General features: G+C 28.8%; 2 protein-coding genes across 2 annotated transcripts; one reads left to right on the top strand and one right to left on the bottom strand.

Annotated features, from left to right (window-relative positions):
• The first annotated feature begins 937 nt into the window (after nucleotides 1-937).
• Nucleotides 938-3,412, top strand: LOC123300877 (U-scoloptoxin(01)-Cw1a). The gene is made up of 3 exons (XM_044883541.1): nucleotides 938-1,053; nucleotides 2,335-2,586; nucleotides 3,163-3,412. The coding sequence occupies exons 1-3, from the start codon at nucleotides 976-978 to the stop codon at nucleotides 3,370-3,372; spliced, it is 540 nt and encodes a 179-aa protein (XP_044739476.1). The 5' UTR covers nucleotides 938-975; the 3' UTR covers nucleotides 3,373-3,412.
• A 2,201-nt stretch (nucleotides 3,413-5,613) lies between these two features.
• On the bottom strand, nucleotides 5,614-16,308 carry LOC123300656 (serine/threonine-protein kinase pakF; the record flags this gene model as incomplete). Its single annotated transcript, XM_044883262.1, has 3 exons — nucleotides 5,614-6,963; nucleotides 14,243-14,824; nucleotides 16,146-16,308. Coding segments are annotated over 3 exons (1,230 nt in total), but the record flags the coding sequence as incomplete, so codon positions are not given.

Below are 16,308 nucleotides of genomic sequence, written 5' to 3'. Positions count from 1 at the left end.
TAAAAATTAAAAAAATGAGAAAAAGAATTAGACATTATATCTACAAAATCTGCCAAAAGTTTATAAATATTAAATAATTGATAATTATTAAATCAAAAGGTCTATATTCGGATTGATAAAAAATCGGTATAATTGTGTTTGCTTGAAAAGCCCATATCTCACAAAGTTGCATTACATTTTCTCAGCCAGCTCTTACATATTCTATTTGCATATTAGATATGTAATGTGCGCTGCATAAACTGATTCAAAAATGAGATATTACATTATTGAATTCAATTTTTACCAAAGTGAGAAAATTTCGCATTATTTTACTATTAAAAATTAAGTTTTTTTATTAGCATTTCCATAAAATCTGTTCACCTTCATATATTATTCCAAATTTATTTTATGGATTTAATAAATACACGATCAAAAAGATAATAATTATTTATAGCATCATTGGAATTATAACGGAATAAACAAATTTTCTCAAATAAATTAACCATTTTTTTTTTTAAACTCGTTACTTTACCGTAAAATTTATTCTATAGTAGCCACTCAGACAACGGTCTGTGTTTTATATAATAATTCCATAGTGACTTAATGAATAAAGTCAATGTCCATATTTAGAGTATTGTCTGGAATACTAATTTGATTTTTAAAGTAAATCCCGAATCTTTTGTCTCATTTTAATTCAATAGAATTTGCATATACTGTTATCTCAGTTTTTTGCAAAATATAAATGTAGGTAATATGTTTTTATTAAAAGTGATTAAATTAAAAATTTTAATACTTTATTGATATCATTGTAACGTTAATATTAAATTGCTTTTTTCGTTAAATAATGCCTCCCCCACTACTGAAAATAGTATTTAAATTTTTGGTTAACCTTTAACTGAAATATTATATAAACATAATATATTTAAGGATTAAGTCAGTTAAAAATATAATTTGAAATACCTATTTAGTTAAATAGAAATTAATTTTTATTTAAAAATGTTTCGTGTAATTTTGTGTATTGGATTTTTGGGAATTTTTGGATTAGTATCAACGGCAGTATCACCAAAAATACGGGTATAGTGTTCTTTAATATGGAGTGTAATTAAATTAATACCACGAAATCGGTGAAAGCTACTAAAGTGTTACTTAACAGTTTGAATTTTCTGAAGCGATTTTGTAGAGATATCAACGGCGTTTTATGAGGGAAGATATATATTGGAAAAATAATTGGATTGAAAAACACGCCTTTACTTGTCTATTGATGTTCTTATAACAAGAAAACATTTCTTGAGTCAACAATCTCAGTACTTTAATTCAAGATAACAAGTATATGACTGCTTAAAATTTTTCTTGAACCAAGAAAATACTACCATTTTAAAAACATATTTCCTAGCAACTGTACTTTTTTGCACATTGTAATCATGAAATAATGGGAATAATTTAACAACTGGAAATTTTTCCAATCCAACGCATGTGGCCTTAACGAAATAAGCTCTTGTTAATTAAAATTAGAATATTTAAAATTTCTTAAAAAGTGGGAATTTTAATACATTATTAAGAAGCATTTCTTTATAAAAGGTTTTATTTTGTCATTTGCCCCTAGCTCGGCAGCCGTTAAACTTAGAACAAAACATTAGAAAATACTTCTATTCGAAATCTAATCTATTCTAAAACAAGTGTAGACAAACAATTGACTGAATTAACTGTTGAAATACCCTGTATAGAAAGTGTTGAATGTCAGGGCTTGCATTTTTTTTTTTTAAATTTAGGAAAATTAAAAAACCAACGCAATTATGGCATCTTTTTTTTGATTTTTGAAAATATTGAAAGTATTTTCTAGAATTTTTTTCGTTTTTCGAAAAAGTTCTACAGAAAATGTAGACGGTCGGGCGGACAGACAGACGAACAAACGGAAATTAAATAATTAGGTGATTTTATGAACACTTATATCCAGATTTTTCACATATGATCAATATTTCTAAGCGTTAAAGGCTTGGGACATTGGGACTAAAATTATAGTATACTTTGATATATATATTTCGTATATACTGGATATAATTATTCAAGATTATGTTTGCGATAGTTTTTAAATATTTTCAATCAAAATTGTACCCAATTTTCAACCCTTTAAATTGGGAAGTTTGATTAGTTCGTCAATTCTTACACATAAAAGTTGTAATGTATCAATTAAGAGACTAAAAAAATATCAAAGAGTCGCTGTCACCACTTCTGAGATATTGTGTTTTTTTTATATTCTCTACACTTAAAATGTTGTTATAAATACGCTCAATAAGTCAAAAAATAAATGAATTTCAAATTAGATAAAAAAAAATTTACATATTCCGATGCTCTTAGGTTCGACCAAAACAAGCCAGTGCTCCACCTCCATCAGCTGTGGAAACATTAAATTTACCCAGTAATGCAACATCCATTCGTGCTGAAATTACAGATTCATTTTCATGTGAAAATCGAACATATGGTTATTATGCAGATGTTGCTAACGATTGTCAGATATTTCATGTTTGTTTACCTGTAACGTACGCTGATGGAAAGGAACGAACTTTTCGATGGAGTTTCATCTGCCCAGAAGAGACACAATTCAATCAGGTAAGAGTGTTATCATAAAGTTTTTTACTTTTTTTATTGTAAGCCTTTTTGTGTAAACTAGTAAGAAAATTTTATTATTTCGGCAACTTTTTCTACGTGTTTGTAATAAATTGACCAAAGAGAATAAGTTTATTGTGTAAACTAAATATATATAAAAATATGAGTAGGCAACTTTAAATACTAATTTGTTAAAAAATAGTATATAACATTTTATCAGATCATGTTGAATAATGAACAGAAAATTGCCCACTTGAGTATTCACCTTAGATTTATCCAATGAAATATTTTAGCCCCTGTCTTGTAACCGACCTAGTTTATTATGACTTTCAAACACATTGCACAAAATCGATACGCGATTATAGCTGTATCAATGAGGTTTTATACCACAATTTGATAAGTCATTTGAGCATTATGATATTGCCTTAATGTCATTTAGTCTCCTTGTATGTGTTCTTGCTTACGTATCTCCTTAAATCGGGATTATTGTTAAAACTTCAGACATAAATAACGCGAATTTTATGGAGGTACATATCAAAATATACATTATGTTTAAATATATTCATCTATTTATTAAAGGAAAATTTTACGTGCGCTAGACCAGAAGATTCAATTGAATGTTCAGAGTCGGAAAATTTTTATGATTTAAATGGTAATTTTGGACAATCTCAAACAGAGGAAACACCTGGCGATGAAGAAAATTCCACAGATTCATCTATTTCTCCAGAAAAATCTCCAGGAGAACCTGCCGGAAGAAGAAAACCTGATGTGCGACGGAGAAAGGGTTGACGTATGAATGATTTTAATATGCCAAGAACCATTTTTTATTTTCCTGTATATATTATTTTAAAGCTTTGAAACTATATAAGTTTTCCTAATATAATTAAAAATAATTCTGTGTTACTATCGTATATTATTGCTTTAGACTAAAAATAAAAACTTCAAATCAAAAGAATTGTTATTTTACGAATTACAGAAAATTTAATATAGATAAAATTAAAAGTTTAGGTAAGAAAAGTATTTTTTTTAAATGTATAAAAACTTAAAACGCCGTGGATTATCCAAAACATTTTAACAACTGAAGCTCTCTATCCCGAGAGAAAAAAATTATTTTTACATTTACCGTAATTAATGTTTTTTTATGTAAATTTTTTATTCAAAACTAAATATCATACGTACCTATATCAAAATATGGTGGAAGCGATTAGAAGGAAAAATCAATTTTGTTTAGCAACGCTTCGAGGATATTCAATATTGAATTATTGGTCATTTTTGGCGGAACAACACTTTAGAAAATGATTTTCATTCAACAAGTCAATAAAAATCCACAAAATTTTTCTTCGCATAAAAAAATTTAAAACGTGATGCTGCTGAGAGATGCTGAGAGACAAGAAAAACTATACAGTGCGAGAGACAGTGCAAACATTAGATTTTCCAATCAATCTTTATTGATTTTTAATCGTTGATGTTTCTTTTAATCTTTTCTATTTTCTTATTATGAATTGTTCTTAAACGGTTAAACTGATAAGATATTAATCATTAATTTGTTTTTGACAAAAAAGAACAAGAAAAAAAAATTTTGACGTTACATTTTCAAACTATTTTTAAGAGATATTAACGCTTAAAAGATTTAATTTCGAAATTTAAAAATTTTTCAATGTAATACCAAAGTTTCATGAGAAAAATAAAATTTTTTTTTTGCCGAAAATGTCGGAAATGGCTATAATGATCTCGATACACAATTAAAATGCATACAGAATTAAAACTAATGAAATTATGCGTTCTCTAATTATGCATGGAAATTCCATTCATCAAATTCTAAACACTGATTAAAATTTCTGATGTAATAAATAATGGAAACATATTTGAACAATTAGTACTCAAAAATTAATAATTTTTTTAATTTATTAAAAGTAATTACTTACCCAATAAATATTCTAATTAATAAGACAATGGTAATTAAGAGATTACAAATAATTACTAGAGTAGAGTAGAGTAGAGTAGAGTAGATGACTTATAAAAACAAATTTCACAACAATGTTTTCTGAAAAATTCTTATAAAAATAAATTAAATAATGACAATTAAAAAAGTTATTCAAATTAATATTATTATTATGGTAATGATTAAAATATTATCACGAAATATAATTTTTTTTTACACTAATAATTTCATAATTTAATTATAATACAAATAATTTTTACATACATGTATGACTTTATTATAAATCATAATATTCTTATTCTCTTAAGATTATTTTCAATATTGCATCAAATCTTAAGAATTTTTAATATTTTATTTTCATAACCTACAAAATATTCACATAACCTAAAAAAACCTGTACAATATAATATGTATTTTTGGTTAAAATGCATTTACAAAAACTTATTAATTAAATACAAATTAATTTGTACAATTTCACAGATTCAAAAAAACCCTGATCAATAAACAATTTTTCATGCTTTTCTCTTGGGCTTTGAAATGGGGAAGAGATGGAGTGGGGGGGGGGGTATGTACCTATGATGCAGTTTTAAAAAAAAAAAGCATGACAATCGGATATTTAAAATTAAGGAAAGTCTATTTTTTCTGTTATTCAATCATTTCATTTTGGAGGACCAGATATCATCTATAGTTCACATTTTTGTCAAATAAAATAATTTTACTGTTTGAATAACTTTCAGAACACCGTGAGAGAACACTTCGATTATTCGCAGTTTTTACGAAATAAGAAATTGATCAAGCTCGTCATGATAAAGTCACATACAAAGTTACTGCAGGGTATTACTTTTCAAATTTCATGATCATTGAAATAAATACCTAAGTAATAGAGTCTTATTCCAGCCTCATTATATTCCGCAATCCTTTGTACCGCGACATTTTAGAGTATATATATGCCCATCCACTACCTTCCGAGAGTTAATTTGTTAAATATCACTGTGTGTTAAGTGCCCAAACATCTGATTATCTAAGGTTTCAAAGGATACTTTTGAAATCAGGCAAACTTCAGAATAGCTGGAATTATAAGGTGAGGCAAAAACTTATCTTCCTCCCCAAAAGTGCTTTCGTTTTGCAGCTTGCTTGACTGAGAAGTTTCGCTTTTAAAAATAAGATGATTACTTGTGCTCTAATCTGTACAAAAGTGTTAAATAAAAAAATCAATCGATTGGCATGACGAGACTCCAAACTGATTAAAATTAAACACCTTTTTTCTGGTATTTTCCAGAAGCTGATGATAGCAACTAACTGTAAAATGACGGGTTAAATTCCCAACTAAATAAAAAAACCGAGATTTTTATTTCATATAGTCAAAAAAAAAAGAAAAACTACACAAAAATATTTTGGTAACTGCATTTTTATATGAGTCCATGGAAAACAATTGTGCACTCACTGGACTTAGCCTTTCTTTGACGACCTTTCCGATTTGAAGTCCGATGACGTCAAAACACTCTTGCTGTTCTTAAACAGCTGCAAATGGTTCACAGAGTAATGGTTGGGAGTAGGCTAACCCACTTTCTCGTATCTCAACGGACCCAATGATCTAAGAGTGTCACTCCCCAGGACAGTCACTCTAACTTAGTTGCTCTAAGACCAAAACCTCCTAAGCCTTAAACGCGAGGAATAGGAGTTTAAATTAATGATAAGAGCCGAGAAGTTAATCAAACTTGATAATCAAACTGATTCATTTGCAAAAATTTAAACAACGAAGTACCACTAAATTTAAGTACTCAAATAATTGTCTTGCTTGATCAAGGAAATTTATCTTTCTTATGGTGCAGTAGTTTCGTCATATATAAATTGTTTCCAAATTGACTATTTTTACCTACATTGGTAAAATCCTTCAAATAAAAACACTTATATTCTCAAAGTTCTCATGAAAAAACATTTTAAAATAGTCAATCACGCTTCAGTTTCCGCTTCAATATCCTCTTGTATCTCTTCAGGCGTCCTTAAATCAATAGCAAACTTCTTTTTAATCGGTGAACTTGGATCATCTTTCATTGTTTCCTGTACCCGTTTACTATAATCTTGAAACGCTGCCGCTAATGCATACGTTAGCCGCCTGGCTGAATTCCTGGACTCGCACACAAACGCATGACACTCAAATGGATGTTGATCTTTCATATCTTCATAGACCACAATCATTGAGAATACACGTGTATATACAAGATCTTGTACACCGTATGAGATCGTTTCAATTGCATAACAATTTTCAATACGTTTATTGTTCACTTGTTGTGTGATTGTTATACCTTTTGTGGATATTGTTACACGTACAATTGGTAATATTTGTCCAGGTGGTAGATTTTTTGCTACTTTTACCATTGTATCGACAGGACCACGTGTATGTTTTATACCCCATAATCCTTTGGCTGGACAATGACCTGTAAAAAAAATTAAAAACGATGAAAATTTGATTTTGAAATAAAAGTAAAAATTTTATACGTATTCGTCGAATTTTCTATTCATTACTCCGTCTTAACCACGGTTATAGTGGAATATAAACTTTGGTTTCAGGTTTATTATAAAAAAGGTTAATAATAATATCTATGTGTTGGTGTAAATATTTAGAACATGAGCCCATAGCGAAGCGAAATTTCGATTAATCTTTTTGTCTTACATTTACAGGATTAATAACGATAAGTTTTGAAAAAAGTATTATAATCGTGGCTCCGATGTCGGGTTTATGGAAATCGAGATTTTCATATTTTTGGACTGTAACTAAAATAAGAATAATAAAGCCTCAAAATGATTCATAATAATTTAAAATAGAATCAATAACTGAAAAGAGGAATGCCGCTGGTGCAGATATAAAATAATTAAAATATTCCGAAAAATTTTGAAGCTTCGAGAAACTTTGTAAACAATACCTGCAGCAGTACATATAGGTCAAGTATGTAGGTAAATCACGTGGCATGTGTTTGTGTACATCTTTAGGTAGGTGTTGAAAATCCAATATTCAAGAACAATTTTGAACCCATATATGATAAACAAAAAGGTGTTTATTATTTTAAAAATAAACAAATACGCAATTGTGAATTTATAAATAATAAAAATTTCATTGTCATTTGTTAATAAAATAAAATAATGATAATCTTAAAAATAAAATACCAATAACAATAACAATAAAAGACAAAAACTAACGCAACTGGAGCATTGATCAGCATGATAACAATAACAATATACCAGGTGTCTACAGAATCATTGTACGAAGCTTAATTTTGTTAATATGAAAAGTAGAAATTTTTATTTTGTAGTTGGGGCTTTTCGCTCCGTGCATGATATTCATATCAGGACAGAAAAATAACAGCAATTCTATTTCGAAGTTTTGTTACCAAAGTTCATTATATATCTTTAATAAATTTGGAAAAATTGAGGAATTTTTCTAAAATATTGAAAAAAGCACAGGGTCTCTTGAAAAGTATAGCACTTAGGACAGTAAGAATTTGGATCCTAATTCGGTACCTACGTATTGTAGGACCCGATTCATACTTTTAATATTATCGAATAGGATAGGTATGAAAATTTGCACAATATTTCTAACTTTTTTTTATGGTAGGTATCATAACTTTTAGATATATGTAGCCAAATTTTTAGGTCAAGCCATATAATAACAATTAACCCCATATGTCATGGCTAAATTGTTATTTGTTTTAATAAATAAAAATTTTGTGGTTTTAATTAAAACTTTGGCCATGAATTACATTCGGTAAGTAAAAAGTAAAATAACATGACTTTTACATTATTTTAAATCAAAAATTTCACGAAAGCATATTTAAACTACTCTTATCAATTTAATTTTTATGGTACATTTAATGAATTATATGAGGTCTTAAATTACTTTATAAAACTTATGTTACTACTTTTAACAAAAGAAAATGTTTATGTTAAAAGGAAATTATTTGTGTATAGAACAATAAGTCGTAAAAAATACATTTCTTCACAGGAATTTTTCGTCACAGCATTTTCCAAATAATGGAAATAAGCGCCTTAGTTATTACCAAAAAGTGCTAATGAAACTTCATAAGTCCTTTGTTAACTTTTACCAAAAAATTAGTAAAAGAATCCTCGCAATGTATCCAGAATGACGAAATGAATTTTTTTCGTGTGTCTTTTGGAAGATTGATAAAGCCTAATTTGGTAATAAAGAAAAATATTTGTTATTCAATTATCAAATTTCATATTTTGTTATTCAATTATCTCTGTATCAGAATAAAAACAATAAAAACTTTTATCAATTATCGAAGTTTGCCACGCCTCGGAAAAATTGTTAGAATAGGAAAAATAAAAAAACTGATATAAATACAATGAATTTAATATAGTTATGGGAGAAGCTTTATGAGGACCACTTCAAAAATAAGAAAAGAATGATAATCTGTGAACGGCTAAACTAGTATTTATTCAAATATAACCTAGGTATATATTTTGAACGAAGTTAATATATCGACTGCATTGTGTTTACCTCGAAATTTATCAAGAACTCGAACCAAGAATATAAGAAAATAGAGGCCTTGGCTTAGAAAATAGTTGTCTTGGCGTAGGACTTTGTTAGAATACTGCAGGATGAATATATAATTGGAAGAAGTATGGGAAAATAATGCCATGAAGAGAGTGAATACGAAATACGCATTATGGATGAATGTGAAAGCCTCTATCCTGAACAACACCGAAACTAAGGGATGGATTAATCTCCACTTAAGTGAAATAAATGAAGTATCATCCAGGAATATCCTAAATTTTATTAAATCTGTAGGACTTTCAGAGCTGCATTGAAGCAAAAAAGAAAATAATTATAATGTATTTATTGTATTTTTAATATTTTAAGTTCGAATTTTAATGTACTTGTATGTAAAATAATCTCTTTCAAACCCTAAAAGTTACGCTTAAAGTATTTTCCGAAAAATACTCAGATTTCAACACATATACAGTAAATAATTTTAAGATATGAATTATAACATTACCTGACCTGATAAGTTACTTAATAACATAGTTGTCGTCTATCTTACCTTCTAAGGTTTCAATATTGTCACTATTTTTTACAGAGTAGTACCTATTTAATCTATGCTATACAGATTAATTACAAATGGCATGCAAGGAATGTTTTTTATATTTTCTTATTAAAACTCATATCAGTAGTAATTAATTACACAAAATAATCATGGAAAAATTTTACAATTAAGTGTTAATAAGGTCTACGTGCTCATGAATTTTCTGAAGAAATGCGGTAAGTTACGTCTACGGTAAACTATGGTTACCTGACCCAATATAAGAATTACAACTTTAATATTTATGTAAAAAATTATTTGAATGTATGCGTGAAAAGTGATTTAACTTAAAATCAATTTGACAAATTTTGATGACATTTTTTTAAAAATTTTCCTTATTATTTTTTTTTTAAAGACTATTTCCACAAAGTTTTATTTTTTAGTTTTGATAAATCTATGTGATAAATTAAACCAAAATAATAGTTTTTAGTGGAATTTAAAAATGGTTGATGTTAAATTAAATATAATTTGGGATTTGGAAATGCCATTCGATAAAATGCCGGGTAAAAAAAAAATTTATTTATTTTTTCTTCCCAACTCTTCCACCATATTTTGATTCGATTTTAAATAAAAACAAACTTAGTAGTACAAGAGTACAAGATTTTGATGATTTACGATACTTAAAGTACTCAGTTGAAAAATAAGCAAATTTACTTAATTGCTTTTGTCCAATAAGGTACTGACTAATTACCGAAATAATTCCATTTTATTCATCAGACTATTCATAGGCTCTCTATAAAATGAACACAGTATAATGGCGATTATTTTAGCTAGCCCTTCATTAATTTGTATGCTAAATTTTAAAACTTTTCCACGAATTATTAGAAAACTGGTGACATTAACTAAAAGCTTGTACGCCCCTATATTGAGTTTAGTTTTTCCGGGCTAAAACTTGATTTTCATTTTCTATTTTACTTTTTTCAGAAGATGAGCTCATTAAAATTGATCTAAAATTCAGATATGTGAGTCAGAATCACTGATTAGTTAATTGACCGGTCTCTATTCCCGAAAAAAGAGTCGTAACTGTTAAATACGAAAGTAACAACGCTTTATTCAATCGTTATGAAAATATTGTCAATTTCTACGCCTACCTCTAGTCCTACTCTATATAATATAAATTGATTAATAACCATAATACCTAGGCATATTTTTACGTAATGATCAGCGGACGTACAAAAAAATATTTTTAATGGTAGTAAAAAAAACAAAAAAACAAAATATTTTTATATCCTGTAGGCACATTTATGTAAAATGTCAAAACATTATTATCAACTTCCGGTAATTTTAATAAATTCAGTGTACCTGACATGAGAGTTGTAATACCGAATCAAAATAAAAAACGGTTAAACATGGTTAGACGGGTGAATACTAGAATGATTCCATAGTTAAAATAACAGACAACAACTTTCATTAACAAAGTAACAAATTACATAAAATTCATTGAACTTATCGTAGATAAATAAGCGGACAGTGTTCGCGGCTTTGCAAAAAAGATTTTGTAAAACAACAAATAATTAGCTTTTAGGCCTCTGGCAAACGAAAATCTGTTTCATCATAGGATCAATCTTCACTAACATTATAAAAAGGGAAAAAATTTGTTGAAATTTTATTTGTAAGTAAGGGAGTTATGTTTTGAACTACAAGTACTGAATCGATTTTGTTTAAAGAGGTGTCGTTGCATTTGTCTATACTATACTTTGTAATGCATACTAAAATATATGTTACAATCTCGTGCGAAGGATGCGAGCATTGAATTCTTTAATACTGGGGCTCCACGGGTTAAGGAAGGTCAAGGAAGACCAAAGAGAAAATTGATCAGTGGCGCGAACGTTAAACGGCTAATAGTAAATATGCCGGAAGAATACCGAACATTGCATGGTATACTTACTATTAAAAGTGTAAACAGGTAGCTTTCAAATAGTTTGTTTAATAAATTTTGTATACAAATAAGTAAACAAACATAAATAATAAATAAATAAGTTAATATTGACATACAAAACAAATAAAAAATTCGCTGAGTTGAAAAAATTACACATTATCTTGAGAGCACGTATGACCCAGTTGGCTAAGGTGCTTGACATGAATCCAAGAGACCCAGGTATGAATCCTGACAAGTGTGTATTTTTTTTAATTCTCTTTAATTAAGGTAGCTTGTCAGCAAAGGTTTGAATTTATCTCAAAACTAAATAGAATATTTAGAGATTTTCAAACTTTCTATGAACTGTTTGTAGCAACTTTTGTACAACATTATCTATCACCTTTGTATCATAAGCATAAATAACAATGAAAAGACTTTGATATTTAAATATGTATACAAAAATTTAGTACGCAAGCAAAACGAAACGAAAATTTATTGTATTTGTGGAAATTATTGCACATTATGCCTAGAGCATATACGGTCCAGTTGGTTTAGACGCTTGGCATCAATCCAAGAGACTCGGCTTCAATTCCTGGTGTATGTGTTTTTTTTCAATTGTCTTTATTTGAGATTTACTCGATATGCTATGTACATGTATAGTATATGCCATTCTATCATAAACATTAATAATAACCGAAAGACTTTGATGTTTAAAGTTGTAAACAAAAGTTTAGTACACAAACAAAAATAATAAACAAGTATTAATATTCTGCTTATCTTTATCGAAATAGACGAATGAAAAAAGTTCAACAGACTTATGAAATACTTTAAAGTTGCCTAATATAATGTGCGCAAAAATTTATAACTTTATGGCCTGACATACGAATATTAATTTAATTCCTAACTAGGCGTATCAAACATTTGAATTAAAAATAACTTCATTTTTATTAAACAATGAATTAACTTTAAAACCAACTGCGATAAATATTTTAAAACATGAAATTGATAATTTTATACAATTTCTTAATTTGTTATTGATTTAATCGTTATACAATGGAGATCTGAAAAATCAACCGTGGTATTATTTATTCAAAACAAACTTTATTTAGAAAGAGAAAGTATTTTGATATTTATATTTAATTTATGGTTCCGTATGTATATGAATCTAAGAATGTTTTATCTATTAAATAAATAAGCGGTATTTTACGCTCAAAATTCTAACTGCGATAAAGAAATTTCTATGTATAGTAACATCAGTCATGAAATCCCAAGAAGGCTGTCAATATGTGTCTACCTTATATTTTAAATAAATATTATTGTTTACGAAAAGATTTGTTTTCATGTTAGGAAGTTTTAAAAATTTCTTTTTCTGGAAATCGAAAGTTAGCTTCATTTTCTACAAGTGACTTATATTTATGTTTTTATTGAATTCTTCAAATTATTATTAATCAATGAAATTGCAATGGGCTCATTGTGGCTACTTTTCTTAATGTACCTTTTTGGAAAACTTAAATATTGTTCTTTCAAATACCTCCTAGCCAATTTTGGCTAATCTTTTTACTGATTCGTAAACAATCTGAGTAGAGCTCTATTATACTTTAACTTTAACTTTTTTGGCTGTTGGTGTTTAAACTTTTCAAATGGTTTTCCCTGCCATTTTCTGAAATTAAAACATATTCTATCCGAATCATATCAATGAGTTATATTAATTAAAATCTTCTCTAGAGAACACACTCCAGCCTAAACTTGGATCATTTTGCTTCTCATGAATGGCGTTATGTATCACATTCAGGTTAGGTAAAGTAAGGTTAGAGTAGCTGTCCTGGGATGAGACCAAACGGTCTGTTGTGATACCGAAAAAGGATTGGTCCATCCCTGGTCACTACTTCATGAACCATTTGGAGCTGTCAGGCCCCAAGACTCAGCGTGCCTAACGCCTAGCCAGTGTCCTGTGATACCTGCAACATTTTTTATTATAGAGTGCTTTCCTCCCTCTAAGATTGTTCTTTTTAAGATAGCCTCATTCAGGCGCAGCTTGCAGTTCTTAGACGAAACCAATAGAACGACAATAAATTTAAAGGCGTTAACTTCGTCACAGAAATGTTATCAAGTGCCCAAAGTTTCCAACAAACTTCATGCAGCGTTTTTCAAAGTTTCATGCAAAGTTTGGTAGACTCGCCAATAGGAAGCCACTAACAAAGTTTCAAGTATGTATTAATCATTCAACAAAAAGGGTGCTGTCTTGCGAACTACTGCTGACTATACAGAAATCTAGATCTAAATTTGTTAGAATTAAATCTGTCATTGCTATTCGCACATATAGAGTTCCTAATTATCCAGAATCAAGAACGTGTATGGGACTTGTTCTTTTAAGCATGGTGCAGTACACCATGTGTAAGTGGAAAAACATAGGAAGCGCTTTTTTCCAATACACCCGCAATTTGTACCGCATAGAGCCAAAAAGAACAAGCTATTTAAATTTTCCCCTAACTGTGTTAATGTCTCTTCTTTCTTATCTTGTAGATATTTCTTATCACTAAATAACATTGTTTATTAATCCATCTACACTACTGATAAGCATTTTTTCCCAATATGACAAAAAAAGACTCTGCATAATTAAAATTACTGACAAATTTACATATCATATTAAAATAAAAAAAAGAAAGAATGTCACGTGATCGAACACTTAACCCACAAAAAAAATACCAAATAAAAACAACACAACAACAACAAAAGTAGGTACAAACAACAGCATCTTACCTAAATATTTCACTTGAAATGTCATCGGTAAATCATGAATAGTAACAACACCACCATCTTTTGGATCCGTAACTAATGCTGACATTCTTTCAATAAAACTTAAACGTTTCTTCTTATTTTGATTGTTAAAAAGCTCCAATGATGATATTTGTGATAAACGACGATCATTTAATATTGGATTCTCTGTTGGTATAATTTCCAAATTACCCAATTGTAATGTAGGCCTACGTTTTCGATTCTCGTAACTTTTATTATCACATTCATCGATTTGTTCTTCAATCTTTTTATGATAATCAATTGAAATCACTAAATATGATTGTCGACGTCTTATCAACAATGAATCATCGGTTTCGCTCGTAATATTTTTATCCACTTCGTGTTTAATATCACAGTCACTTTTATTATTATTATTATTAATATTAATATTATTTTTTAAACTAAGTTGCTGTTGTTGATAACAACTACTGACTTGGTGCGTTGTTTCTGTCGACGGTTTGGTAATAGTTGAACAGGTGATTTGTTGACTACGTTGTCGTGTTGTAATTTCATTACTATTTTGTTGTATTAACGATGATGATTGTGCTAGAATATGGTGGGGATTTTCAAATATTAGTAATTGTTATCAGAATAGTACAGTAAAAATGTCGATGTATTTGGACGACAATTAATATGCGCGTTCATGAAAATTACGGCGCAATTTTGGAATACACTGTCGCTTACTACAAGAGCAAGGTTTCTTTATTCTATGTCCATAGACTACAGTTTCAAATAGTTACGTCTTGAATTTAATCCTACATCTAGATAATTCCAAATTTCCTTCGAGGTTGAGCAGTTTCTACATTTTTAAGAATCGTAGAATTCTTGAATCAATAAACTGCTCGGTTTAATGCTTATTATTGATCAGTGTATTTCAATAAACTTTTATTATTGATCAGAAAATAGTTTAAAAATCCGAATTGGTAATACAACAATTTTATTAAAGAAAATTCAAGTGACAAGAAAAATAGGTTTAAAGACCTTGAGACACCAAGACCCGTTTCAGACAGTTACGTCTCGATTTCAATCCTACAACTCGATAATTAGAAATTTTCTTTCTAGATTGAGCAGTTACTACATTTTTAAAAGACGTAGTATTCTTGAATCAATAAACTGTTCGATTTAATGCTTATAATTGATCAGAAAATAGTTAAAAAATTCTAATTGCTGCAGCAATTTTAGAAAGGGAAATTAAAGTAGCGAGTAAAATAAGTTTTAAGACCTTGAGACACCAAGACCAAGATTACATCCAATGTGCCAATTCCGTCATCAAGATACTTCCACATGGACTTTTGTAAAAGACAACTTCCCCGAATCATGGTCATTTTCAGGAGATAAAGAGCGCGATTACTTTTTTTACCGCGTTCCGTTGGTCGTTCGGTAAATTTAGCATACTCACAGATTGACAAATTACCTTTTCCTTGAAGAAAAAATACAAAATTCAGGGTGTTAAATTTACAAAGAGTGTGACCGCGCTTTTTATCTAAGTAGCCAGTGATTTGGCCAGAGAGGAGTGGTAGCCGGATGGTTGAAATGTAGAGTATAATAACTTTAATAATGAAAGTTTCAAAGTCAAGGGATTCACAAAAGTGAAAAAGGATGTGCAATCTCGCAGACTTACAAAATTCGATCATTTGAGTGGAAATTATAAATCGGACAATTAACTACTGATATTTGGTTTTTTCGAGTGTTTAGAGAAGTGCATCTCTCTCAATTCCTTTCAATAAGCAGTTTTTTTGGAGAGGAGATTGTAGGACTAATTATATTTTTATTTCTGATACCAAAATTTAAGTTTAAAAGTGGCACAAAATTTTCGCAAATTATTTATCCACTAAAACCATATAACTTTTTATAGATATTATTTTACCTGTACTACAATCATCATTTATACTTTGTTGTAAAACTGCGCAGCTCTTATCATCATTATTATTATTTAAATCATCGCCATTGTCATCAACAACTTGAAATTGTAATGCATTATGATCTTCATCATTGCCATTTGAATTATTATTGTTATTGTATAATTTAGT

The sequence above is a fragment of the Chrysoperla carnea genome, chromosome 5 (assembly GCF_905475395.1).
Source record: "Chrysoperla carnea chromosome 5, inChrCarn1.1, whole genome shotgun sequence".
Classification (NCBI taxonomy): Eukaryota; Metazoa; Arthropoda; class Insecta; order Neuroptera; family Chrysopidae; genus Chrysoperla; species Chrysoperla carnea.
Note: the sequence above shows the minus strand (reverse complement) of the source record. Positions and strands in the feature narration are given on the sequence as shown.